The 26,229-nt window shown below is 66.5% G+C and overlaps 1 protein-coding gene and 1 pseudogene across 2 annotated transcripts; both read left to right on the forward strand.

The window, feature by feature from the left end:
* The first annotated feature begins 1,286 nt into the window (after nucleotides 1-1,286).
* On the forward strand, nucleotides 1,287-14,834 carry LOC144250764 (putative bifunctional dTTP/UTP pyrophosphatase/methyltransferase protein). Of its 2 annotated transcripts, XM_077793793.1 has the most exons (13): nucleotides 1,287-1,463; nucleotides 4,138-4,269; nucleotides 5,767-5,814; nucleotides 6,808-6,872; nucleotides 7,131-7,192; nucleotides 7,838-7,946; nucleotides 8,110-8,512; nucleotides 8,734-8,896; nucleotides 9,313-9,476; nucleotides 10,249-10,375; nucleotides 10,940-11,083; nucleotides 12,090-12,212; nucleotides 13,199-14,834. In XM_077793793.1, exons 1-13 carry the CDS (start codon nucleotides 1,371-1,373, stop codon nucleotides 13,417-13,419), a joined length of 1,854 nt encoding a protein of 617 aa, XP_077649919.1. In that variant the 5' UTR covers nucleotides 1,287-1,370; the 3' UTR covers nucleotides 13,420-14,834. The 2 variants fall into 2 exon arrangements, with proteins under 2 accessions (XP_077649919.1, XP_077649920.1); XM_077793794.1 differs by lacking the exon at nucleotides 4,138-4,269.
* A 1,985-nt stretch (nucleotides 14,835-16,819) lies between these two features.
* LOC144250783 (ADP/ATP translocase 3-like) lies at nucleotides 16,820-19,376 on the forward strand (annotated as a pseudogene).
* Nucleotides 19,377-26,229: the final 6,853 nt, after the last annotated feature.

Raw genomic sequence — 26,229 nt, forward strand, 5'->3', positions numbered from 1 at the left:
GGGGCCCTCCATCTCCACGGTCCCCAGGGTGACACGGAAGCCGCTCCACCTCCACCCCCGACGGCTTCCGCGGGAGCCCCCCAGGGCCGCCATCCAGGGTGTTGGCGGGACCCCACCTCCACACCGTCCCTACAGGATCCCCGACCCTACGCCCGCACAGCGCCCACAAAGGTCCCCTAGGCTCCTGCCCCCGCCGCGCCTGCGTGGCCCCGGTGTCCATGCCCAGTGCACCGTCCCCAGCGGGCACCTAGCTTCCGCAGCCCAGGGCCCGGCCAGCTGCGCGCGCGGCCAGGGCGGGGCTTCGCTGTGCCGGGAACCCCGCGGGCGGCTGCAGCGGCGAGGCGTGGCGGGGGCGTGGCCTGGGTAGTCTGTTGTCAAGGGCGACGAGTAGGCGGGGCGCGGCTTCTGGTCTAGCAGGGGCGGGGCCAGAGCGCGCGGTTGCCGGGGAGAGGAGAGACAGGGGCGTGGCCTCGTCCCTGACAGGGGCGGGACCTGGGTGGTCCGTTGTCAAGGGAGACGAGTAGGCGGGGCGCGGCTTCTGGTCTAGCAGGGGAGGGGCCAGAGCGCGCGTTTGCCAGGGATGGGGGGGGCGAGGAGTAGTAGGGGCGGAGCTTCGTCTCGGAAGGGGCGGGGCCTGAGCTCGCGGTTGCCGGGGGGCGGGGCGAGGAGTAGCAGGGGCGTGGCTTCGCCGCTGACAGGGGCGGGGCCAGGGCACGCTGTTGCTAAGAAGGAGGCGGAGTCGTGACGTGCCATCCTCTCTGACAAGGACGTAGTCTAGGCATGGCGTAGAGGCGGCACTTGCCGCCAAGCGGGGTGTGGCTTCTGAGGCGGACCTAGGACCCTGGCGCGCTCCTGCCGGGGGCGTGGCGTGGAGGGGCGCGTCTTCGTCTCTGACAGAGGCGGGGCCAGGGCGCGCAGTTGCCAAGGACTACGCGTAGTAGGGACGTGGCTTCCTCTCTGGCAGGGGCGTGGCCTAGGCGTGGCGTACGGAGGGCGCTGGCCGCCAAAGGGGTGTGGCTTCTGCGGCGGACGTAGGGCCCTGGCGCGCCATTGCCGGGGGCGTGGCGTGAGGGGCGCGGCTACGTCTCTGATAGGCTCGGGGCCAGGGCGCGCGGTGGCGGAGGACGGGGCGTAGTAGGAACCGGGCTTCCTGTCTGAAGTAGGCGGGGCATGGGCGTGGCTTAGGGGCGCGGGCCGACGAGGGGGTGTGGCTTCGTCCCTGGAGGAGGCGGAAGTCAGGCGCTCTTGCCGGGGGCGTGGCTGGAGGGGCGTGGCTTCGCCGGGCGGGGCGGGGCTCCGGCGGCCGCTTCCTCTGCGGCGGTGGCTCGGGACCTGCGGGTCGGGGCCGCGGACTCGGGTCCAGCGGAGCCATGGCGCTGTGTCCGGTGATCGGGAAGCTGCTGCACAAGCGCGTGGTGCTGGCCAGCGCCTCCCCGCGCCGCCAGGAGATCCTCAGCAACGCGGTGAGGGCCGGCAGGGCGCAGGGCAGGGCGGCTGACCCCGGGCTCCTGGGGACCCCGCGCAGTGCCACCGCCCGCCCAGCGACGCAGGACAGGGGCTAGTGACCGGGTCGGAGGGCCTCCTGACAACCGGCCCTAGTGACCAGGGGACCCTAGGACCAGAGGGGAGGGTCCCATGATTGCATGGGGGTAACCTAGTGACCAGGGGACCCTGGTGACCAGAGGGAGGGTCCCAGTGACTGTGGGGGTGACTTAGTGACCAGGGGACCTTAGTGACGAGAGGGGAGGGTCCCAGTGACTGCGTGGGGTGACCTAGTGACCAGGGGACCCTAGTGACCAGAGGTGAGGGTCCCAGTGACTGCGTGGGGGTGACCTAGTGACCAGGGGACCCTCGTGAGCAGAGGTGAGGGTCCCAGTGACTGCGTGGGGGTGACCTAGTGACCAGGGGACCCTCGTGAGCAGAGGGGAGGGTCCCAGTGACTGTGTGGGGGTGACCTAGTGACCAAGGGACCTTAGTGACCAGAGGTGAGTGAGGGTCCCAGTGACTGCGTGGGGGTGACCTAGTGACCAGAGGTGAGGATCCCAGTGACTGCGTGGGGGTGACCTAGTGACCAGGGGTCCCTAGTGACCAGATGTGAGAGTCCCAGTGACTGCGTGGGGGTGACCTAGTGACCATGGGGCCCTAGTGACCAGATTGAGGTCCCAATGACTGCATGGGGGTGACCTAGTGACCAGGGGACCCTCGTGACCAGAGGTGAGAGTCCCAGTAACTGGGTGGGGGTGACCTAGTGACCAGAAATGGGGGGATTCTAGTGACAGGGGTCGGGGCCCTTTTGGGGACCCATAGTGACCTGGTGGGGGTCTTAGTGACGGAGGTGGGGTTTTTCCTAACTGATGGGGATGGGGACGAGTGACCAGGTGGGGCACATCCTAGTGACGCGGCTCTGGTGACCACAGGCCCCAGTAATAGGGCTCTGGTCCTGCTCAGGGGCCAGAGGCTGGGGGAGGTCCTAGTGGGGGATGCGGGTCCCTGGGGAGGTGGTCCTAGTGACTGGGGTGACTGGAAGGCTTAGGGGGACCCTAGTGACCCTGGGCAGGGCTTCAGTGACCTCAGGGAAGAGGAAAAGGTTCTTTTGTGGAGCATAAGGAGGGGGATCCAGGGATGGAGGGTCCCCAGGCCCCAGGGAAGGGGACCACATGGTCTAGGGGTTGGGGTCTGCAGCGTGGGGTCCAGGGCCTAGTGGCCTGCTGGTCTGTGGGCAGGGTCAGTGGCTGCCCGGCCTGGGTGTCCTGGGGCGGTCGTGGGGGCGTCCAGAGCAGAGGTGGATGGTGGGGAGAGGTGCCTGGGCAGCGGCCAGTGCTGAGGGAGAAGGCCCTGGCCGAGGTGGTGGAGAGACAGGTGGGTAGACTGGGGGTGGGGTGCTGTCCAGAGGTCCACCACGGGGACAGAGGGGTAGGGCCCGGCAGGTCCAGGAGAAATGGGTGGGGAGGGCCACGTGCAGCCCCATGGGTGGGGACAGGAAGTGTCCACAGGGGATTTGCCCCCTCACGGTGGGACACTGTGAGTTCACTGACCTTTGGGTATGTCAGAGGCCACCTGACTCCCCGGAGCTGCGACCCCAGGGCCCCAATCAATACTGCCCTGTGCCCTGAGGAGACAGATCAGGCAGCGTTTCCATGGCTGTGTGTTATAAGGGGATGTATGGTCGCGACTAACAGGGTCATTCAGCCGGACGTGGTGAATCATCGATCTCTTGCTATGGGATGACTATTGTAATTGGTATAATCATTTAAGATGTAGAATCAGCGAAGTTGAGCTGTTAACGTGTGTGTTATAATGTAACGTAGCATTGCATTTAAATGTAAGAGTGTATCGTTCGGAATGCAGGATGAATGTCCCTCATCTGTAATTACCGGCCACTATGTAATCACTATTATAAATAATATGGCCTGGGGATTGAACCCCGGGACCCCGACACGCTAGGCAAGAGCTCTGCCACTGAGCCAAATCCCCAGCCCTTTTTATTTTTTTATTTAGAGACAGGGTCTCCTTAAGTTGCTTTGAGACAGAGTCTTACTAAGTCGCTGAGGCAGGAGGCTCATGAGTTCAAAGCCAGCCTCGGCAACTGAGAGAGGCCCTAAAGTTGCCAGCCTCCTGCCTCGGCCTCCCCTGTGGCTAGAGTGAGGATGTGCTCGGCCACGCCCACATGATCATTTTGGACACAGAACTGATGGAGTGTGTCCATTGCTAGGAACTGTAATGTAAAATGCTGTCCCATTGACTGTCCTGTGTCACTCAGGGTAGAGAATGACCGGGTGACACGTAGGTAGGAGAGTGTCACATGCTAGTTACTGTAGTGCTGTCATTTAGGACACAGAATCAGCGGGGCGGAGTGGTAGGTACCAGGAGCCACCATGTAACCATGACAGTTCCGGCAGTGTGTCTGCCTCGCCCAGCCTTTTCCAGCAGTTCCGAGGTCCCCAGCAGCTGGTGGCCCTAAATGACGGCTGAGCCACCTGGCGGGCAGCTGGGGAGAGGGACAGAGCGCGGGAAGGTGCCCGTTTTCGGCAGACCCAGCCCTCCTGCACCGCCGCCTGTGCCTGTGCACTGCTGCGCCATTGCGCGCTCCCCTACCCCTGGCGGCCTCCGGCCCCCAGACGCTCCTGTGTGTTCCAGGGCCTGCGGTTCGAGGTGGTGCCATCCAAATTCAAAGAGACGCTCAGCAAAGCCTCCTTCCCCAGCCCCTACGCCTACGCCATCGAGACGGCCAAGCAGAAAGCCCTGGAGGTGGCGCACCGACTGCACCAGGCAAGCGGGCTGCCCTGCTCCCTCGCTGGGTGGCACTAAGGGACCTCGGGGCGCCAAGTCGGCGCACGCAGCTCCGCACCAGGCCGTGGCAGGAGTGGGGCTGGCTCCTCTGCGGCCCTTAATGCAGGGGCACTCGACCACTGGGACATAAAATAGGGCTGGGGGTGAGTTGGGGCCTCTCTAAATTGCTGAGGCTGCCTTTGAACTCGCGGTCCTCCTGCCTCAGCCTCCCGAGCTGCTGGGATCACAGGCGTGCACCCCCCCCCCCCCCCCGCCAGGCTCAGCGTGGACGTTTAGGGTACCGGAGGAATGCAGCGTCTCTGTGGCGGGGTGTTCTAGTGTGAGCTTCTGTTACAGTTAATAGTCAGCTGGTTCAAGACTCGCCGTTCATATCCGTCTCTGTTAGTAGGAGACAATGTTGCAGCGAACGTAGGACCGCAATCTCGGACCTACCACGCGGGTTTCCACCGCCGGGTGTTACACCGTGACACTCTAGTGTGGACGTTAACACACAATTACTCTTGCTTTTCTGCTGCTGTGTGCTAACTGTGTGATGCGCTGCTATGATTATTAATAGGACCCGGTACTGAAGGGTCGCTGAGTGACAGTGTAACAGGCATCATAATTGATACCCAGGGAACTTAAGGCACGGGTCAGGGTAGGGTATTGCTGATGGTGTAACTGACCCTAAGGGCCACCACGCCCACCGTGATGAATACAGCCGAGTGCATGGGGGGCGCAGGGTTAAGGCAGCTGATGGCGGAGTGGGATGGCACGGGCAGGGTTGGCGGGGCTGGTCCTTAGGGTAGGGTGCGTGCCACAGACGGCAGGATCCTATAGAAGGACTAGAGCCACCTGCGCGGGGTGATGCGCCCGCACGCGCGCATGCGCTCCGCGTTGCCGGTAGAGTACCGCGCTCCCCACCGCCTGTGCGGTGCTGCGCCCTCGTGCGCGCTCCCCTTGGGCACAATCAGTGGCTCCTCTATTGGTCCCCGTGCTGGGTGCTGGGCCCCGACGCCCAGGACTCGTGAGCCCCTCCCAGCTAAGGCTGGCGTCTCGCTGTGAACAGGGAGGTGGCCGTCACTGTCGCCCCGGGGTGGGTGATACGCGCGCTGAGGCTGTGCGCCAATTGCACTGAGTCTTGGGCTTTCGGCCTGGATGGCTTCCTGGTTCTGCGAACCAGTTCCTCCCCTTACACCGAGTGGCCGGCGACCTTGAGGTCCTAGGTCCCAATGGGTGGAGGGCATCTGGGCCCCAGAGCAGAGCGCGCTGGCCTCCTGGGCCCCTGGTACAGAAGGTCGTCCCCGGAGGGGTCCAGGGGCACCTGCCCCGGGCTCCAGGAGTGGCCTTCAGGACATGGTGTTGCACCAGCCCTGCAGGGGGTCACGCTGGGGACCTTCCCCCAGAAGTCAGCTGAGTAACAGCGACACCCGCAAGTGAGGGGGAGGCCATGGGAGGCCGGGGGAGCCCACCTGAACCTGGTCTGCTTGCCTGCAGAAGGACCTCCGGACGCCCGACGTGGTCATCGGGGCGGACACTATCGTGGTGAGTGCCCCGGGGGTTGCGGAGCTGGGCGTCTGTCTGCTGCGGTTCCCACACGCAGGGGCAGCGGGTGTTGCGCTGCTGTGGTTGGGCATGTGCCGTTTCCCAGGGCTGCAGGGACGGTGCCACCCCCCAGAGCTTCCAGCGCAGCCAGCGGCCACCGGGGGTCTGAGCCCCCTGTCTGCATGGACGTGGGCGGGGCTTGTGTCCGAGGCTGGGGAGAACGTGGCGCCACGCCCCACGGCTGTTCTGGCCTATAGATGTGCGTCCATCTCTGCCTTATCATCCCATGGCCATCTGTCCTCTGTGTGGCCTCTGTCCACATGTCCCTCTTTGTTGGGACAGGGTCTTGCTCACTTCCGAGGCTGGCCTTGAGCTTGCAGTCCTCCTGCCCCGGCCTCCCAGGCTCTGGGTTCCACGTGTGGGCCACCACGCCTGCCTGGGGTCTCCTTTGAGGAGACCAACAAACACATCCTCGTTCGGGATGGACACGTGGATATGGCGGCCACCTGTGCTAATGCCCTGAATTGTCACTCTGCACTGGTGAACCTCTTGTGTCAGTTTCGTTTCAATAAAAGAAATGAGGGCTGGGGATGTGGCTCAAGCGGTAGCACGCTCGCCTGGCATGCGTGCGGCCCGGGTTCGATCCTCAGCACCACATACCAACAAAGATGTTGTGTCCACCAAAAAAATAAATAAATAAATATTTAAAAAAAAAAAATAAAAAAAATAAAAAAAATAAAAGAAATGAGCCGGGCACGGTGGCACCCGCCTGCGGCCCAAGCTGCCCAGGAGGCCGAGGCAAGGGCGTGGCCAGCTCAGGGGCCGCTGGGCACCAGCAGGACGTCTCCCAGGGCTGGGTGGGGCTCCCCTGGGGGAGCTCGCCTGGCATGGGGGAGGCCTGGCCTCTACCCCAGGGCCTGAGAGTAAGGGGCCGTGAGCGCTCAGGTGGCCGGGGAGTGGGCAGTGGGGAAGCCTTGGGTCCCTTTCTTGCAGGCAGTGGACGGGCTGGTTCTGGAGAAGCCCGTGGACAAGCAGGACGCCTACCACATGCTTTCAAGGTGGGCGCCGGTTCCCCCCAGGCCTCCTGGGCTGCAGGTCCAGCAGAGCAGGCCCCGGCGGGGTGGACGGGGCTAGGGGCCCTGCTGGGGCCTCCTGGGGTGGTGATCCCTCCCGTCCACATGGGGCCCCCAGATGAGATTGACCAGGCCTTCCCTGGGGACCGTGGCTGGACGGTGGGGCAGCCTGGCGGGGGTGGGGCGGGGATATGACGCTGTCCCCATGGCCGCTAAGTGCCCGCTGGGCTCTGGGCCTCGTAGGTTGAGCGGCAAAGAGCACAGCGTGTTCACGGGAGTGGCCATCGTCCACTGCACCACCGCAGGTAAGGGGCAGCTGCCGCCTCCTGAGCACTGGGCAGGCGGCTGCCTGTCCCTGCACGTGGGGAAGGGAGGACTCTGCCCACTGCCCGGGAAGGACTGGCCTGTGTGGAGGGTTGGGCGCCTCTGCACAGCGGTGTCCAGCTCCCTCCAGGGCTCCAGGGGGCTCCTCCTGCCTCTCCAGCTCCTGGGCTCCAGGTGGCCCTGGGCGGGTGGCCCCTCACTGCAGTCTCTGCCTCCGTCTCCACGGGGCTCCTCCTCTGGGTCTGTGTCCCCTCCTCTGTCTCTTGGGAGGACACGGCCATGGCCTGAGGGCCCCCTGACCCAGGAGGAGCCCATCTCAGGACCCTCCACTGACCACCTCTGCAGAGACCCTGTCCCACACCAGGCCCCTTGGTCACCTGCAGAGCTGGGGGGGTCTCCCGCAGACCCCCGAGTTTCCCACAGGTTGCTGCCCACAGCCCGGGCCCTCATGGCCACCCCCAGCTCCTGTCTGAGGGTCCCCAGGAGACCAGCCCTGTCCCCGTCGCCCTCCCCGCTGCTGGCTCCGTGTCCTGGTTGCTGATGCTCCCTCCTCCTGCTCCTCCGTCCCCGCTGAGCCTCCGCCTCGGGCACACTCAGGCGCTGACCGCCGGCTCTCGTCCGTGCAGACCGCCTGCTGGAGACGCAGGTCTCGGAGTTCTACGAGGAGACGAGAGTGACCTTCTCGGAGCTGTCCGAGGACCTGCTGTGGGAGTACATCCACAGCGGGGAGCCCATGTGAGTCCGGCCGGGGAGGGGCACCCCTGCTGGACGCTCCCCCCGGGGAGCTGGAGCGGGTCCCGGGAAGAGGGCAGAGCCTGGCTCCGGCCGTCATGGCAGCCGGGCAGCGCCCAGGGCTGGAGGCCCGGGCAGACCCGCGCATGCGCGCTCCTCCCCGCAGGGACAAGGCCGGGGGCTACGGCATCCAGTCGCTGGGGGGCATGCTGGTGGAGTCGGTCCGCGGGGACTTCCTCAACGTGGTGGGCTTCCCGCTGAACCGCTTCTGCAAGCAGCTGGCCCAGCTCTACTACCCGCCCCGCGGCCAGGACGTGCGGAGGGTCAAGCACGACTCCATCCCGCCCGTGGACAGCTTCGAGGCCCTCGGTGACCTGGACGCGGGCCACCCGGGGCCTGTTCAGAGCCACGTGGACCCTGGCGCTGGCCCCGGCTCCCCGGGCAGCCTGAGGGGCGTGTCGGAGGCGGAGGGGGACTCAAGCGAGGCCAGTTGCAACAGGGCGGTGTCGGCCCAGCCCCCGTTCCCGGCCGGCCTCCTGGACCTGATAGACGGCTTCAAAGTGTCCAAGGTACCGTGGGCGAGCGGCCCGCTCCTTATAGACGCGTCTTTAGTCACGTGCCAAGGTCCTGGGGTAGGGCCCGGCAGGGAGCGCATCCGGGGATGCTCGGGATCTCCGTGCGAGAACCGAGTGGGGTCCGAAGCTGATTGCTCCCGGCAGCGTCCAGCTCCACCGGGGGCGCGGGAGGAAGGCCCTGGCCAGCCCCAGCCCTCAGCGCGCCCTTCCCGCAGGCCCTGTTCACGGCCTGCAGGCTCAAGGTGTTCGACCTGCTCAGCGACGGCGCGCCCCGGGGGGCGGCGGACGTGGCCCGCGCCGTGGACGCCTCCGTGTGCGGGACCAGGAGGTTGCTGGAGGTCTGCGTGGCCCTGGGCTTGCTGCGGAAGACGGAGCAAGGTGACCGCCGGGGGCTTGGGGGACCCCGGACGGGCCTTAGCTGGAGCAGCCGGGCGCACCCGGCAGATGAGGCGGGAGGTGGGGGCTGGGGGAGAAGGGAGGGAGGAACTGTCCATGGCCGAGTCCGTCCCGCGAGGCTGACCAGGAGGGACGGACACGCTGACAGACGGATGGCTCTACCTGGTTCTGCAGCTGGGTGGGCGCATGGTGGGAGGGACAGTGGAGATCGTGGACAGGCTGGGTGACCGGCGGACGGACAGACAGATGACAGACAGCTGGGTGGACGGATGCTAGGTGGAGACGGTCCTGCCCGCTGGGCTGCTCCGAGCAGCGAGCCGTGATCGGATGGTGGCGCTGGCTGCTCGCTGGGCAGGGTGTGGTCACCCTGGACAGCAGCGCCGCCGCCCGCTCTGCAGGTTACAGCAACACGGAGCTGGCCGGGCGGCACCTGGTGTCCAGCGGCGGGCACTCCCTGCACGGCCTCATCCTGCACAGTGACCAGCGCACCTGGGACCTCTTCAGCCACCTGGAGCGCACCCTGCGGGAGGGACGGCCCGGCGGGGCTCCCGGGGACCTGGAGGTGAGCGCAGAGACTCCGCCCACCCAGGGCGAGGGGCGGGGCCCCACCCAGGGCGAGGGGCGGGGCCCGTGAGCACCCGGATGGCTCTGCCCACCCGAGGGACAGGGGGGCCGCCGGGTTTGGGAGGTCAAGGGGCCTCGCCAAGGACGCACATTCCTGGTCAGCTGTGGCCCCACAGGCCGCCTGGCCCGGGCTCCTGATCCTTTGAGCTTGGCAGTGCTCTTGGCTGGAACAGAGTGGGCGGCCAGTGCTCCCCGATGCCCAGCAGCACCCGAATTCCCCATGGAGGGACAGTCCACAGGTCCCTGAACTCGCCGCCCTTTCTTTCCGTCCCACGCTGGCGAGTGCCCAGCCCTTATTTGGTATTTTATTGTATTTTTCTTTCAGGGATGGAGCGAGGGGCCCTTAACCATGGTCCCCAGCCCTTGTTAGTTTTTATTTGGAGACAGGGTCTCACTAAATGCTTAGGGCCTCCCCCAAGTTGTCCCGGCTGGCCTCCAGCTTGCAGACCTCCTGCCTCAGCCTCCCGGGCAGCCGGGATGGCAGGTGTGAGCCACCGCACCTGGCAGCCCCTTTATTTCTGAGACACGGTCTCCCAAGCTGACTTGGCTGCCCTACACTGGAGTCTCCCTGCCTCCGCCTCCCGGGCAGTTGGGATGAGGCCTGCGCGGCCTCCCCAGCCCGGCCCCCAAGCTCCCTGCTGGGCCACACAGGTGCCCAGATGGCTGTGGATCGTGGGGTCCGCAGCTCCCTCAGACCCCTTCTGCCCTAGGGCTCCCCCTGCCGGGAGACGCAGCTGCAGGCCCTGAAGGCCGAGCACACCCTCTCCACGCTGACCGCCCGCCGCCTGGCCTCGGCCTTCGACCTGTCGCGGTTCTCCTCCGCCTGCCTCCTGGGAGGTGGGTCAGCCCTTCCTCCTGACCGTACCTGGCATTGATGAGACTGGCCGAGCAGGCCGCGGTTCATGAGCCTCAGAGGACCTCCGCTGGGGGCCCAGGGGGGAGGTCCCTCGGGTGGCCCGGGTCTGCTGCAGAGGCCCCTCCTGGTGGCTGTCCAGAGGTGCAGAGGCTGGAAGCCCCTGACCATGTCCGGTTCTTTCTAGTTAATCCTTTTCACTCCAGCCCATCTTTGTCCCTGGGCAGAGGGGGGAGGAGCACATAGAGTCCCAAGGAGCCTGATGGGCTCAGGGAACTCGGTGGACTCCCTGGCCACCCGCCTGCATTTTCCCATCCTCTGCACCCAGCTCCTCCTGGGGGGCCAGAGTGGCTGCGGCAGCACCAGCCATCGCATCTGCATTCAAGGAGGAATCAGTGCCAGCCCCACTGACCTCCGCCAGGTGTAGTTTGCACTGCTGGCCTCAGTGCTGACCCTCAAACATGGTCAGGTTCACCCGTGGAGAGCGCAGGCTCCCCAGGCCCCTAAGGGCCCACAGGGTCCCCACATGTGTGTTTGGTCCCCTGCAGGCTGCAGGGGCGCCCTGGCCTGGGAGCTGGCCCGGGAGTGCCCACGGCTGGAGGTGACAGTGCTGGACGTCCCCGACGAGCTGCAGCAGGTGTCCTGCTTCCAGTCCCAGGACGGACCGGCGGCCCGCGTCAGCTTGGTGCCTGGTGAGTGCCACGTGGTGACCTTGGCCAGGCGACATCCCCCCCTGTGCGGAAAGCACCCGTGTCCTGTGCCTGTGTGAGCCTGTTTCTGTCCCCGGGTGTCTGTGACCTTGGAGTAAGGTGAGCGGTGTTGGACGCAGTCGTGGGGTGCACAAGGACCAAGATGGACTTCCGCAGGTGTCCATCGGGACCCCCAAGGAAGGAAGGCCATAGGTTAGACTGCCGGAAGCACTTCCCGGTGGTGCTGGGGATGTTGCTCTGGACCTGAGGAAGTCTCCTGACGGCCTGGGCACTGCTTAGTTCCCTCCCACGTGTCCACCAGAGGCGGCAGCCGGGGCCCAGGGCTCAGGCCCAGCACGGCTTGGGACTTCAGAGAAAAGGGCAGTGACCGCAGACCTCACCTGCGGACCGTCCACCGCCCTCTGCCTCCTGCCTGCCGTTCCCCGCTGACTCACAGTTCCTGCCCCTGCTGCCCTGGGCTCCCGTCCGTGGGCCTTTCCCTGTCCCCTCCTGGACAAGGCAGAGCTGGGAGTAAACAACAGAGAGGTTTCTGCACCCACAGGAGGAGACCAGCACCCAGTGTGTGGGTCCCCTGGGCGGCCACCCCAAGCCCCCAAACCAGGCCCTTAAAACGAACTCTAAGGCACGAGTCCAGGCCCCAGCCCTGGGGGACAGAGGCTGGACCCAGGTCCCCAGCTGAGCTCCCTCCAGGGCTCCAGGGGCTCCTCCTGCCTCTCCAGCTCCTGGGCTCCAGGTGGCCCTGGGCGGGTGGCCCCTCACTGCAGTCTCTGCCTCCGTCCCCACGGGGTCCTCCTCTGGGTCTGTGTCCCCTCCTCTGTCTCTGGGGAGGACACGGCCATGGCATGAGGGCCCCCTGACCCAGGAGGAGCCCATCTCAGGGCCCTGCACTGATGACCCCTGCAGAGACCCTGCTGGACTCCGTCTGGAGCCACCCTGGGGAGTCAGGCTGCGTCTGTGGTCCCAGCTGCCTCTCCTGCCTCTCCACCAGGTGACCCGTCCAGGGACGCCCTGCCCGCGGCTGACCTGTACATCCTGCCCCGCCTGCCGCCCGAGTGGCCGGACGACAAGGTCCACCAGCTGCTGAGGAGGGTCGCAGGGTGCTGCCGGCCGGGTGAGAGCGGGTCCCCTTTCCCACCCAGAGGGTCGGGGACTGGAGCAGGGGTCATCCCACCCCGGGGTCCATTTCACAGGGGACAGGTGGCCACCCAGCCCTGCCTGACTCCAGGACGGTGGGGACATGGGTGACGAGGCTCTGAGGATCGTGTGTCCCAAAGCCACACTGCTGTGCTCTGCTGTGGAGTGGCTGGGCTGTGCTGGACGCTGGGGTCCAGACCTGCCCTCCGTGGACAGGACAGGGGGCACACTAGTGACCCCAGGGACAGAGGAAGGTCACCAAGAGCCCAGGATGTCACCTTGGCCTTTCAAAGGCTCAGCCCTGTCCCGGGGTCTGCCTGGGTGCACAGTGGCCCTGTGGCCGTGGCTGGCCCCTGGCCATCGCCCGTCCTGGGGCCGGGAGTCCTCTGCTGCGCAGCCGGGACCGCGGTTCCGGGCGACGCACAGCTGCTGGTTGGGCCTGTGCCCCGCGATCCGCGGTGTCCAGGGCTGGGAGCCCCCTGCAGTTACGGAGGAGCGGCCAGCGCTGGCCAGCGAGCGACACCTCGGGCCTCCTACCCTGGGCGCTCCCGGAGGTGGGGACGCCCCTGCCCCTCCTGCACCCGGCTCTCGCCACCACGGCTCCTGCCAGGACCCTGTGCTGTGGCCGGGCCCCGTCCCGCTCCCTCGTGCTGTCCACAGGTGGCCGCCCACTGGCCTCCCGTGTCCAGCTTCCCCGTCCCCGAGGGTCACGTGCTGCAGCCCAGGCTGCCCTGGGTTCCCAAGTGCTTGAGCGTCAGGAGCTGGCCCCGCCCACAAGGCCCCGCCCACAAGGCCCCGCCCACGCAGGCCTCGCCCTCCCGTGAGCAGCGCTGCTGACCCTCCGCCTGCTGCCCGTGTCCCCGCCCGGCGTCCTGTCCTGCTGACCCCGGGGCCCCGGTGGCGCTGTCCCTGGTGCAGACCCCCGAGGTGGCCCACGACTCCAGCCCCTGCCTGTCCCCACAGGAGGCGGCCTCTTGCTGGCGGAAGTTGCCCTGGACGAGGACCCGGGGGCCGCCCGGCGTGGCCTGAGGCAGAAGCTGGACCTGCTGGTGCAGACGCCGGGCAGGGACTGGACGCTGGGCGAGGGCCGGCGCCTGCTGGAGCAGCACGGCTTCGGGGACATGCAGGTGGCGCCCGCCGGGGACTTCCCGGGCGCAGTCCTGGGCATCCGCGTGCGCCCCTGACGCCCCGCAGTGACCTTTGTGTGGGCATCGTGGAGGGAGCCCGTCGCGGAGGGAGCCCGGGGTCCCCACGCTGTGGGCTCACGTGGGCACGTGGACCGGGCCTGGCGGGACAGAGAGAATAAAGCCACCTTCCTGGCTCCGTGCGCCCTGCTCTGAGCCCTGACCCGCCGCCCGCCTCCCAGCCCCGCGCGGCCCGCAGACCTGCCCGCAGGCGGCGGCCAGTCTCCGCGAGGTGCTGACCCTGAGGCCTAGCCACAGCTCCCGGGCTGGCGGCGCGAGGTACGGCCTCCATCTGGCCTGGCGCAGGCAAAGCCCAACCCACGGCCAGCGCCGGAGCTCGTGGCTGGCCTGTCCCCGCCCTGTGTCCTCTGCTCCTTCCTCGTGCTGCCCCTTCTCCACTGCTGGCCGAGTGGAGTCCCCGGGGCAGGGTCCCTCCCAGGGCCACCACACCCCGTCCCAACACGGCGGCCTGGGGAACCAGTGCTGTGCGCACACCCTCGGGGCTGGGCCGGCTTGGTGTCCTCAGGATGCAGCCGGGAGACCCTGAGCGTGGCAGGCGGGGACCTCCACTCTGCCCTCCCAGCCGCGGGTCGGAGGGAGCCTCCGGTGGACGATGCGGCTACTTTGAAAGCGAGGCTTGCTGACGCCGGTCCACGGGGGTAGCCCCCAGCCCGGCCAAGAGCCAGGCGCGCTCTCCCTCTGCAGACAGACAGCTGCGGCTCGAAGTGACCTAGCGGGCTTGCTGCGGGCATGGAGGAAGGGCCCCCTGCCAGCCCCCACGGTGGGCAGGGAGAGCGCACCTGCCCGTTCTGGATCTGCATGAGAGGCACAGGTGACATAGACGCACAAGGGCACAAACACCGTGCCCGTGTTTACAGGAGTGTGATGTGGGCTTGTGCAAGACCGTCCTCTGCTGACCACGTCCCTCTTAACACCTTTCAAATGCATGATGGACGCCTGGCTTCGAAGACTCTGGCTTCTTCTCCAGCCGCTGGCCCTCAGGCGGGTGGCACTGGGCCAAGACGGCCCCACCCTGTAGAAGCTTCCAGGCACCAGGGAGCAGACTGGCCACCTAGGTCCCCTGCAAAGGCCGCTCCAGGCTGTGAGGGACGCAGGTCAGAGAGGAAGGGCGGAGGCCGACGTAGGGCCCTCTGTGGAGACACCTCTGTCAGAGAGGCCACCGCTCTGTCCCAAGGGCCACCCATGCCCCACGCCATGCTGGCTGCTGCAGTCCGAGGCCCAGGAGTGACCCCTGGAGCCGCGCATCCCTCTCCACCGCTGCCCTGCGTGAGGACCCACAGAGGCCAGCGGCAGGTGTCCCCTCCTGCTGCCCTGCAGGAGCACTTCCCACGGGTGACCACACCCCTCACAGCTGAGGGACACTCTCCTTGATGCGTCCTCCCACAGACACTGCCCAGCGCCCCCCCCCCCCACCCCGCACCAGCCCCAGGCAACCCCGGCCTTCAGGCCAGGAAGAGACGCCGGAACCACGTAGAGGCCACAGGGAGGTCCCCGGGGCTCCTGGACCACCCGTCCCTGTGTGTCCCCTGGAAGGGATTAAAGAGACTTGGAGAAACCTGGCCACAGGCCACTGTCCTCACTTGTGGGAGCACTGTCCAGACCACCTGCTGCGGGTGGGCCAGGTCCCTGCCCATGTCCCTGTGCAGTGGCTTCCGGGACCCAGACACCAGCAGGATCCACGAGGGCAGGGGTCAGCGCAGGTCCCCACTGGGCAGCACCCTGCTTTCCCTGGAAGTCACTCACTCCCTCTGGAGGCCCTGGGCGCCTGCTGCATACCAGAGCTGCCTGCTAGATCCAGCTCTGGATAAGCCAGCCTTACCTGGGCCCTGGGAGGACACAGATCAAGGACAACCAACCTCGGAGGGGACAGCCCCTCCACCAGGCCCCCAAGGCCCTTCTGGGGGACAGTGGCTTTCTAGGGACGCATTTTTGCAGCACCAACCCCCCCCCCCAGCAGGACAGGGGGAGTCCCCTGGATGGCTGCAGGGGGTCTCGGGTGGGATGCAGGGTAGGGACACCGTGCACCCTTCCTTTCCCCAGCTGCTCTTGGTGGGGGTCCCCGTCCCCCCCCCCTGAGGTGTGCCTGACCCCTCCTCCTTGTCCCCACTCCCCCAGGGCACACCCTTGAGGGCACAGGGGTTACTGGCTCCCAGAGCTGGATCAGGAAGCACATTCCAGGAGCCAGGCCTGACCCACACTGACCAGACAGAACTGGATCTCAGGCTGCAGCTGTCCCTCCCAACCCCTTCAGGCCCATTCTGTAACCTCGGCCTAAATGTCTGTGAGACCCGGCCTCCCTGGCCCCCTGCTCAGAGCCCCCAGAGGGAGCCTGGCCAACCCCGGGGGATCATCTCCTCCCTGTCCACCCTGCACCCCAGCCTCAGGGACGCACAGTAGACTCCCAGGGCCAGACCCCACGTCCACCCACGGCAGCAGAACAGGCCCAGGGACAGGAGAGAGAGAGGAAGCGAGCAAGAGAACAGGGAGCAGGGAGAGGAGAGGGGTCCAGCCGGGGTAGGCCTGGCCAGCGCGGGCCCCGCATGCACGAGGCCCTGAGGTCCAGTGAGGGAGGGACACAGAGAGAGGAAGAGGAGCAGAGGGACGTGGAGGAAGGGAAGAAAGGCAGGCAGGGGTGGACGGAGTGCGGGGACGGCCTGGGGACCCTCGGGCCACGTGCATTCCACGGGGGGACAGACAGGCTGTCACGGCCAGGGCTCCTGCCCCGGTCAGCAGCTCCCAGGGAGCAAGCGCGAGGTGGGAACACAGGGCACGTGGAGGCCGAGGGCACCTAGCGGAGACACCCCAGGTCCCCGGGGACAGAGGTGTCAGGGAGGGGCTCCAGGACCCGCAGGTGGACTCAGGATGGGGCTGAGGTTGGGCACGCACAGGGGCGGGGGGACAGGTGTCGGGTCTGGGGGCGACAGGGGCCAGGTCGGGGCACCACGTGTCGCGAGCACAGACATCGAGAGAAGCGGGACACACGTCCTGTCGGGGTGGACTGGGCCTCGCGGCAGGACTGCAGGCTGCAAGGCCCCCCACGGGAGCCACGCATCCGGACCACGCCTCGACCTTGTCAAGGTCACAGCCACCGCCGCCGCAGAGCCCCCGGCCCGCCAGGCGCAGAGGCGGGGCCCGGCTCCCGACAGGCCTCGGGGCGGGGCGGCCCCTGGGCCCAAGGCCAGGGGCGCAGGGCGGGGCGGGGCTCCCGGCAGCCCGCGGGGGCGCGGCAGCGTGCGGGGGCGGGACGTGGGCGGGCGGCGCGGCCAATGGGGGCAGCGCGCGGGCCGCGGGGCGGGGCGCGGGCGGGCGGCACAGCCAATGGGCGCGGGGCGCGGGGCGGGGCGTGGGCGGGGCGTGGCGGCCTTAGCGGCTGCGCGCTGGCGGCCCCGTCCTTTCGGTCCCAGTGGCGGCAGCGCTGCGCTAGCGGCGGCCTTCCTCCGGCTCTCGGCGCCCGCGCTCCGGCTCTCCGCCCGCTCCGCTGACCCCGCGCCACCATGACGGAACAGGCCATCTCCTTCGCCAAGGACTTCCTGGCCGGGGGCATCGCCGCCGCCATCTCCAAGACGGCCGTGGCCCCCATCGAGCGGGTCAAGCTGCTGCTGCAGGTGGGCGCGCGGCCGGCCCGGGGCTGGGGTTTGGGGCGCGCGGGCGGCTGGGCCGCGTGCACCCGGCCGGCGGGAGGGCAGGCAGGCGCCGGAAGTCGGAGGCCGTGGACGCTTTGTCCGCGCTGCGCCGACTTCCGGGGGCTTGGCCACCGGGGCGCTGCCGCATTTCAGGGGCGGGGACTCTGCGCCTGCGCATTGGGCCCAGCGCCTGGGGGCTGCGGCGCCGCCTGTCAGGCGCATGCGCGTCTGCGTAGCTGCGCAGACCGGCCTAGTGGCTGTGACCTTGAGCGGGTCACGGGGACCCGGTGGGCTTGGACAGTGGCCTTGGGCTGCCTCCAGGCTTGCATCTTGCAGTGCGACCCTTTCCGTTACCAGGACCAGCGACCCCAGGTTCGAGACACTGGACGTTGGTCCTGGTCTGAGTTTTCACAGTGCACCATGTAGCTAGCCATCAGTCCCCGTGAGCTGTGCGCCCTTGAGGGTGTCCCACGGAGTAGCCCGGGGTTGGCAACACTGTTGCAAGGACCGGGTTACAGTGAAACGTTGCGAGCGCAGATGGCCTGATGACCACTTAGGACCCAGAGGGGCTGCTCAAGGTGGAGGCCGTGCACTGGTCAGCCTGCGCAGGCGCAGTTTCCCAGGACACCTGCTGTGCGCGCAGGTGGGCCAGGTGCGCAGTGCCCTCCTCTGACCTCCGCCCTGGGCCTCCCCGCAGGTGCAACATGCCAGCAAGCAGATCGCGGCCGACAAGCAGTACAAGGGCATCATGGACTGCATCGTCCGCATCCCCAAGGAGCAGGGCGTGCTGTCCTTCTGGAGGGGTAACATGGCCAATGTCATCCGCTACTTCCCCACGCAAGCCTCAACTTCGCCTTCAAGGACAAGTACAAGCAGGTCTTCCTGGGCGGCGTGGACAAGCACACGCAGTTCTGGAGGTACTTCGCCGGCAACCTGGCCTCCGGGGGCGCGGCCGGGGCCACCTCCCTGTGCTTCGTCTACCCGCTGGACTTCGCCAGGACCCGCCTGGCGGCCGACGTGGGCAAGTCGGGGCGCGGAGCGCGAGTTCAAGGGCCTGGGCGACTGCCTGGTGAAGATCACCAAGTCGGACGGCCTCCGCGGCCTGTACCAGGGCTTCAACGTGTCCGTGCAGGGCATCATCATCTACCGCGCGGCCTACTTCGGGGTCTACGACACGGCCAAGGGTGAGTGAGGCCGGAGGCCAGGCAGCCCTCCCCCCCCCCCCCCCCCCCCCGCCCTCTGAGCCGGCCTCCGCTCGGGAAGGGCAGGGCCCTGGGAGGGGGCTTCACGGTCTCTAAACTCTGTGTCCACGTGCAGTCACCTTCTCAGGCCCTGGGGTCAGGACTGGGGCCTGCTGTCCTTCACCTGGACAGCTCCTCCCCCTGCAGAGTGGCCACTCTGGGCCCTGGCCTCCGGCCTCTGGGGCTGCGGGGGCCTGGGTGACCCTGTCTTGACCTTGAGCAGAGGGAGGGTGGCCCGTCCCTGGGGTTTCCCTGGAGGGAGCGGGGATTAGCGGGGCTGACCCTGGCCTGCGCGTCCACAGGCATGCTGCCCGACCCCAAGAACACGCACATCGTCATCAGCTGGATGATCGCGCAGACCGTCACGGCGGTGGCCGGCGTGGTCTCCTACCCCTTCGACACGGTGCGGCGGCGCATGATGATGCAGTCGGGGCGTAAGACAGGTACTGACCCGGGCCTGGGGGCGGCGGGGGCTGCAGGGGGTCCCGAGGGACAGGCTTCTGTCCTGCGGCAGTCTGCACGTCCAGGGAGCCGTGGGTCCTACGGGGGGACTCGGCTGACCCTGTAGGGGGCGGCCCGTGGGCACCTGGCAGGCAGCAGGGTCTCTGGTCCGAGCTCCGGCCGCAGTGACCACGTCAGGCGGCCCCCGGTCTGAGGCCCCCGGGGTGGGTGGCGTCCGCCCCGTCCTCCTGACCGCCCGCCCTGTCCCCGCAGCGGACATCATGTACACGGGCACCGTGGACTGCTGGAGGAAGATCTTCAAGGACGAGGGCGGCAGGGCCTTCTTCAAGGGCGCCTGGTCCAACGTCCTGCGGGGCATGGGTGGCGCCTTCGTCCTGGTGCTCTATGACGAGCTCAAGAAGGTCATCTAGGCGCCCCGAGCGTCGCCGGGGCCGTCCGCCAGGGACCAGAGGGTGGGAGCGCCCACCGCCAGCGACCATGGACCTTCCAGAAATTCCCGTCTGTCCTGGCCAGGGTGTCTGTCGGGGCCGGGGCGCTGAGGGACTCACGGTGACCTGTGACCACGGACGCCCCGCTCCGCGCGCGGGTGCCGGGCGTCCTGACCATGTCCTGCGGGGCCCCGGGCAGGCCCCCAGGCAGACCCAGAGTCCAGAGCTTGTAGGGCCGCGTGAGTATTTATTTAACAGAACCGTGTCCACTCCCCAAGCACTAGCCGCTGCGCACAGCGAGTCCGCAATCATGTTCCCTGTGGCACCTGCCGAGAAATAAACAGGACACCACGGCCGCGTGCGCACCCTGCCTGGGCCTGGGGGGGTCGCGGGTCAGCAGGACGCTGGGGGGACAGAGGGTCAGCCGGGCTTCCCTGGGCAGGACAGGCTTCTGGACGGTGGCCTCCTGTCGGGGGAGCAGCTGAGGCTCTGGAAGCCCGAGGTCCAGGATCAGCTGAGGCTGTTCCTGCCCCTAGAGGCACCTCCTCCTGGGTCCTCCATGGTAGACGGGCAGGGGCTCTCAAGGTCTGTCCGAGGACCTTTGTCCCCTTCATGGGCTGCTCCTGGGAGCTCCGACCTCCCAGAGTCCCCTCCACACCAGGCTGAGGGTTAGGGTTAGGGAGAGCTCGGGCCCAGAGGTGACCCATGAGCTTGGCCGTGTCCTGCAGAAGCTGGGGTCCAGCCTCGGGGAGTGACCTGGGGCCTCAGGGTCCCGGGGGTCCCCACTGCGGGGTCCTAGGAGCCACCCTCTGAGCCCAGGGTCAGGTGTGGGTCACTTGGCCAGTGTCCGTCCCTCCTGCAGCTCCCGGGGTAACCTGACCCTGAGCCCCAGCTGGCCACCGGGGTCCCTGATAGGGCCAGCTGGGACCTGACGTGGGCACCCTGGTGACTGGAGCCTGGTGACATGAGTTTCCTGGTCCCTGGGGCCACTGTCCTAGGAGGTCAGTCTGCAGGTCCCTGCTTCCTGCCTCTGCAGAGGCTTGTCACAGCCTGGTATCAACTCAGGTTTTTTCTCTCCTTGTCAAGGACAGCCCCAAGCTGAGCTGAAGGGCCAGTGGGTGACCCCAGGGCCATTTCCTGGGAAGTCATTGCTTGTGGAGGTCACTGTCCAGTGGGGGTCGTGCTTAGGGAGCACTTGGTTAAGTCCGAGCAGCAGCTGAAGTCACTCCCGGGCTCTGGGGCCACAGACTGGGAGCCCTGTCCATCTTCCATAGTGACCACCTGGGGTCGGGGTGGGGACAGGCAGGCCTTGGGGGAGGGGCACCTAAAACCCAGCTTCAGAGACGACTTCGGTGACTGACAGGAGACAGGGATCCCTCCGCGGCAGGACCCGACTCTGTGGCCAGGCGCGGCCAGTCCCCCTGGTCCTTGGGCGGAGCAGCCTGGGTGGCGCAAGTCCCTTGAGGGCCAGTGAGCAGGCGGGACACCAGGTGGAGGTGGACCTGATGCTCGGCTTTTATTCTCCGGCAGCGTGGGCTCTGCATGTCTGTCTCCTGTCCCTCCCTTGGCACTGTCCACTGGTCCTGCAGCCTGGCCTGGGGCCGCCCTGCAGTATGACAGCCTGCGGGTCCTATGCTGGCCCATCAGGGCTCCTCCAAGTCCTGCACCTGGGCCACTGGACAGTCGTCTCCCGCGGCCTCCAGGGCCAGCTGTGGGGACGGGCGGGCTGTTAGCAAAGTCACTGGGGTCCTCGCACCCGGGGCTGGAGGTCCCACCCCACTACCATGCTGTCTGCTGGGCAGGGCAGTGGCCACCCCCACGTCCGACGACATACCATCTCGCCATTGGGCACGTGGTCACAGACGGTCGCTTTCACGCGGGGGACGGGAGGGAACAGCCTCTGCATCAGGGAGAACCTGGGAGGAGAGGACGCGGGCTGGGAACCCAAGGCCACCACCGCAGGCAGGGCCCAGGGGGGCGGGGATCCGCGGAGACGACCCTGAGGTCACTCCTCACCGCGACCTCCTGGGACCCAGAAGCCCACCACCCAGCAGGGCCTCCCTCGACCCCGGCCAGCCCCCTCCCACCTGCAGGGCTTCTCCCCTGACCCCAAGCACAGCCCTCAGTGTGGATCTGGGGGCAGGGGTGGCCTCGGCTGGTCACTTGGGATTCCTAGTCCAAACTCCTGACCTGAGCCTGCGGCCCGACCCCAGCTGACCCTCCAGGCTAGCGCCCCCTCCCAGGACTGTCCCCTGCCTGCAGCAGGTGGCCACCACTGAAGGGGACGAGGAGGGGCTGGACCAGGAGGGGGACCCTGGATCTGAGTCCCTGATTGGGATGTGGCTCCTCCCTCGGGAACTTGGCGTCCGCTGCCCCAAGAGGCCTGGGAACCGGGCTTCCCTGAGGGACCCGATGGCCTCAACCAGGGTCCCCTACTCGGAGCCCAAGTGGGGCTGGATACCGGGACGTGGGGTCCCCCCAGCGGTCACCTACCGTCTGCAGAGGAGCAGCCCCAGCAGCACGATGGCCAGCGTCCCACCCGCCGCCAGCAGAGAGGTCTGCAAGACGCGCGAGGGCCGGTCCTCATCAGGGTCACACTCTGAGCGAGAGGGGACAGCAGGGCTCACGTCCGGGCTGCCCCATGGCCCAGGATGGGCCCCAAGGGGAGGGGGCGGCAGCCCTCCCTGCGACGCCCTGCAGTCACTGAAGGCCAGGCCGGGCAGCCCCGGGCTCCCTGGAAACCTGCGCCCTCTGGTCAGCGTGGGGTCACTAGAAGGAATTACTGCCCCTTGACACTGGTGCGTCCACCTGGCCTGGCCGGGGCCCTCCTCGGGGGCGGAGACGGAGGGGCCAAGGGCAGAACGTGCCATCCCCGCTGTCCCCCCCAGGGACCCGCCATCCTCGGACTAGAGGGACCGGGAAGCTGCCCACTCACGACCCTGGGGACCCGGGGAGGCCGCCCACTCACGGAAGCTCTGGGGGGCGCCCCAGGGGCTCCAGCTGCTGTAGAAGTTCCTGTTGTCCTTGACCCTGATCCTCACCTGGTAGTTGCCGGGATTGGGCAGCAGGAAGCGGTTCGTGGGAATCTGGGGCCAGGGGAGGGGAAAGAGTCGGACGTCCACTCCCACCCAGGCCTGGGGAGAGCAGAGGGGCCCCGGGGACGGCTGAGTTGTGTCCCCCCCCCCCCCGACTCTCTTGATTTGGGGACGAAAGCAAACTTTGCAAGATTCTCCTTGAAGGGGGTCTGTGGTGCCCACACGCGGAGCCCGTCCAGTGGGGGCCAAGGGACAGTAAAGATGAAAACCATCTCGCCCTTGGAAGTGCCCAGTTCCGTGGGAAGAGGGGCCGGGTCCACTCACGGTCTCATGGAAGCTGCCTCCTGAGCTCTGCAAGATAAAAGTCCAGGAGTCCTGAGAGAGGCCCCAGCCACAGGTCCCCCAGGGGCCACCAAACCAGAGGGGAGGGTGCTGGGACAAGAGGTGGCACGCCGAGCCCTGAGCTTAGCGTCACGGGCCACGGGTGCGGGGCTCTTGGGCACCCATGACCAGGACCCGATAAGTGACGATGTGACAGGTCCGTGTATTTCCTAAGTGATGCTTTTTATCACTCACAGATGTCACCTTCCATACGTGTGCACTGGCTCTGGGAATCGAGCCCAGGAGAGCCACACTAATGAGCCACGGAGCCGCACCCCATTTTCACTGTCATTTTTGAGACAGGGTCTTCCCTAAGTGGCTCAGGACCCTGCTAAGTTGCTGAGGCTGGCCTCCATCTGGCCATCCTCCGGTGTCAGCCTCCCCAGTAGCTGGGAAGAGAGGCCTGCACTGTTGCTCACATCCATGACACCGTTGAGTCCTGTGAGCGGAGACTGCCTACCCCCAGGACCAGAAGAGAGCCCAGGTGACAGACCCGAGAGCCCCACTGGGGCCAGTTTACCTTGTTCACTTGGAGCTGGTACTTGAAGTTCTTGTTGAAGTGGCTGAACACCCCTCCACTCCATGAGCGAGGACGTCTTGTTGCACTTGGCAGTGATGTTGGGAGGACTCAGTCTCTCTACGGAGCGGAGAGTCCATGAGGAAAGCAAATGGGAAGACCTTTTATTTCTGTCAAATTATTTTAAATACGACGCATAAATTAGGGGATGGGGAAAAGAGAAGGAGGAGGAGGAGGAGATGGAGGAGGAGGAGGAGATGGAGAAGGAGGAGATGGAGGAGGAGATGGAGGAGGAGGAGGAGGTGATGAAGGAGATGGAGGACGAGGAGGAGGAGGAGAAGGAGATGGAGGAGGAGGAGATGGAGGAGGAGGAGATGGAGGAGGAGGAGGAGGAGGATATGGAGGAGGAGGAGGAGGAGATGGAGGAGGAGGAGGAGGAGGAAAAGGAGGAGATGGAAGAGGAGGAGATGGAGGGAGGAAGAGAAGAATATGGAGGAGGAGGAGGAGATGGAGGAGGAGATGGAGGAGGAGGAGATGGAGGAGGAGGAGGAGGAGGAGGAGGAGGAGATGGAGGAGGAGGAGGAGGAGATGGAGGAGGAGGAGATGGAGGAGGAGAAGGAGATGGAGGAGGAAGAGGAGAAGATGGAGGAGGAGGAAGAGAGAAGATGGAGGAGGAGAAGGAAGAGGAGGAGATGGAGGAGGAGGAGATGGAGGAGGAGATGGAGGAGGAGAAGGAGGAGGAGGAGGAGATGGAGGAGGAGGAGGAGGAGGAGGAGGAGGAGATGGAGGAGGAGGAGGAGGAGGAGGAGGAGATGGAGGAGATGGAGGAGGAGGAGATGGAGGAGGAGAAGATGGAGGAGGAGGAAGGAGGAGAAGATGGAGGAGGAGGAATGGAGGAGGAGGAGATGGAGCAGGAGGAGGAGAAGGAGAAGGAGGAGGAGGAGATGGAGGAGGAGGAGATGGAGGAGGAAGAGGAGAGAGGAGGAGGAGGAGGAGGATATGGAAGGAGGAGAAGGAGAAGGAGGAGGAGGAGATGGAGGAGGAGGAGATGGAGGAGGAGGAGGAGGAGATGGAGGAGGAGGAGGAGGAAGGAGGAGGAGGATGGAGGAGGAGGAGATGGAGGAGGAGGAGATGGAGGAGGAGGGAGGAGGAGGAGGAGGAGGAGGAGGAGGAGATGGAGGAGGAGAGATGGAGGAGGAGGAGGAGGAGGAGGAGATGGAGGAGATGGAGGAGGAGATGGAGGAGATGGAGGAGGAGGATGGGAGGAGGAGGAGATGGAGGAAGAGGAGGAGGAGAAGGAGATGGAGGAGGAGTAGGCTCTGTCCCTTCTCTGCTCTCCTCGCACAGCCCGTTGCCCAGGTCTCCAGCTGCAGGGGAAGGGCGCTGTGTGCTCAGCTGCTCCAGCCATTGCCCCCTCTGTCCCTGCTCTGTCCCTGCTCTGCACCACGGCGGCCTGCTGTCCAGTCCCTCTGCAGTCCGTCCTGCGGGAGCCTCTTCCCTGGGCTGGTCCTTGGCTCTGCCCACACGGCTAACTCCCTGGGGACGCTCTGTCCCCTCTGAGACGGCCCAGGGTCCCCGCGTCCCTCTGACGGCGTCTGAGCCGCCCTGGGGGCAGCCCTGGGGCTCCCGCTGTCTGCCCTGGGGGAAGTCCACGCTCTGGGTCCCTGAGGTCCCCTCCCTCTGCTCTCCCCCTTCCCCCTCCCCCTCCTCTTGTCCCCACTTTGTCCCCCCATGGCGAGACGCTCCCTCCAGGTCCCCCGGGTCCAGTCAGAGTCCCCTCTTGTGGCCTCCCTCCACTGCACGCAGCCCACAGAACAGCCTCCTCCCCGTTCAGGAAACACCCCGAGAGCCCGTCCCTCCGTCCCTCGGTCCCCTCTGCAGCCGCATGTCAGTGGAGGCGCCAGCCCTCGTGGCTACATCCCGCCAAGCCCCGGGTCCTCCCCAGGTCCCTGGGGGACCTGCTCTCAGCTGCTCTCCGGGTGGGACAATGACTTACTCCAAGTCACCCAGGGTCTGGTCACTTGCAGCACTAAGGCCAGCTGAGGCCGTTTTGTGAGAATAAAAAATAACATTAATCTTTAAAAGGCAAGAGGACCCAGAGCCCCTGCCCATCCACCATGGGAGGACCTGGAGAAGGCGCCTCTGGGAGCAGGAAGCAGCCTCAGCTGACCCCGGTCCGCCCCGCCTGGACCTGGGCTGCAGCCCAGAGCCGAGAGCCGTGGGGGTCTGCTGACTGTCCCCACCCGAGGGTCGAGCCCCTGCACCCCACGTGAACACGGCGGCAGGGAGCCGAGGGTGTGTGTGAGGGAGGCACCGTCCCCGTCCTTACTGACCAATTTCATATAAATCTGCAAAGCAGTCCCTGCAGGAGATGGCCGACAGCGCGCTGGTCCCGTTCACCATGACCACAAAGCTCCGGGGGTACTTGGAGATGCCGCTGAAGCGACACCCCACGTGCCTGCCCCGGCTGTCCTTCTGGTAGTGCCCACACTCTCGGTACTCACTGCAACAAGAACAGGCAGTCAGCAAAGGAGAGTGCGGTCTCCCGAGGCCCGGCCTCCAGCCCCGCCCCTGGGCTCCGCACCCACCGGGCGTCCTTCCAGTAGAGGCGGTACTGGACGTCGCCGGGGCCGTCCTGCCCACTGCCACTTGCAGCTCATGAAGTCCACGTCGTGAACCCAGCAGTCCAGGTTCGCCGGGGCCGTCCCGGGGTTCTCGTCTACACTTGCGAAGATCAAAGGCCACCGAGTCACTTTTCTCAGGACCCGTGTCATGTCAAGGTCATTGTGCAGGCACCTGACCAGACCCTCGGTGTTTCCCCCCAGGGGATGGCATTTCAAGACACTGGTCCCTGTCCCTGGTTACTACAAACAGTGACACCCGGTCCATCCCACAGGGTCCCATGATCCCCTTCATAGCCACTGGGTCATCCCCTGCCCACTAGGATTCTCTTCTCCATTTCTCCTCTCTCCCATTCAAGGTCAAAGAAATGAATTCTGTGTGTGACCCTCTGAGGGTGTCAGGAGGAGAAGAGGAGGAAGGAGGAGGAGGAGGAGGGAGGAGGAGGAGGAGGAGGAGGAGGAGAGGAGTGGAGGATGGGAG

Source organism: Urocitellus parryii, chromosome X (assembly GCF_045843805.1).
Source record: "Urocitellus parryii isolate mUroPar1 chromosome X, mUroPar1.hap1, whole genome shotgun sequence".
Taxonomy (NCBI): Eukaryota; Metazoa; Chordata; class Mammalia; order Rodentia; family Sciuridae; genus Urocitellus; species Urocitellus parryii.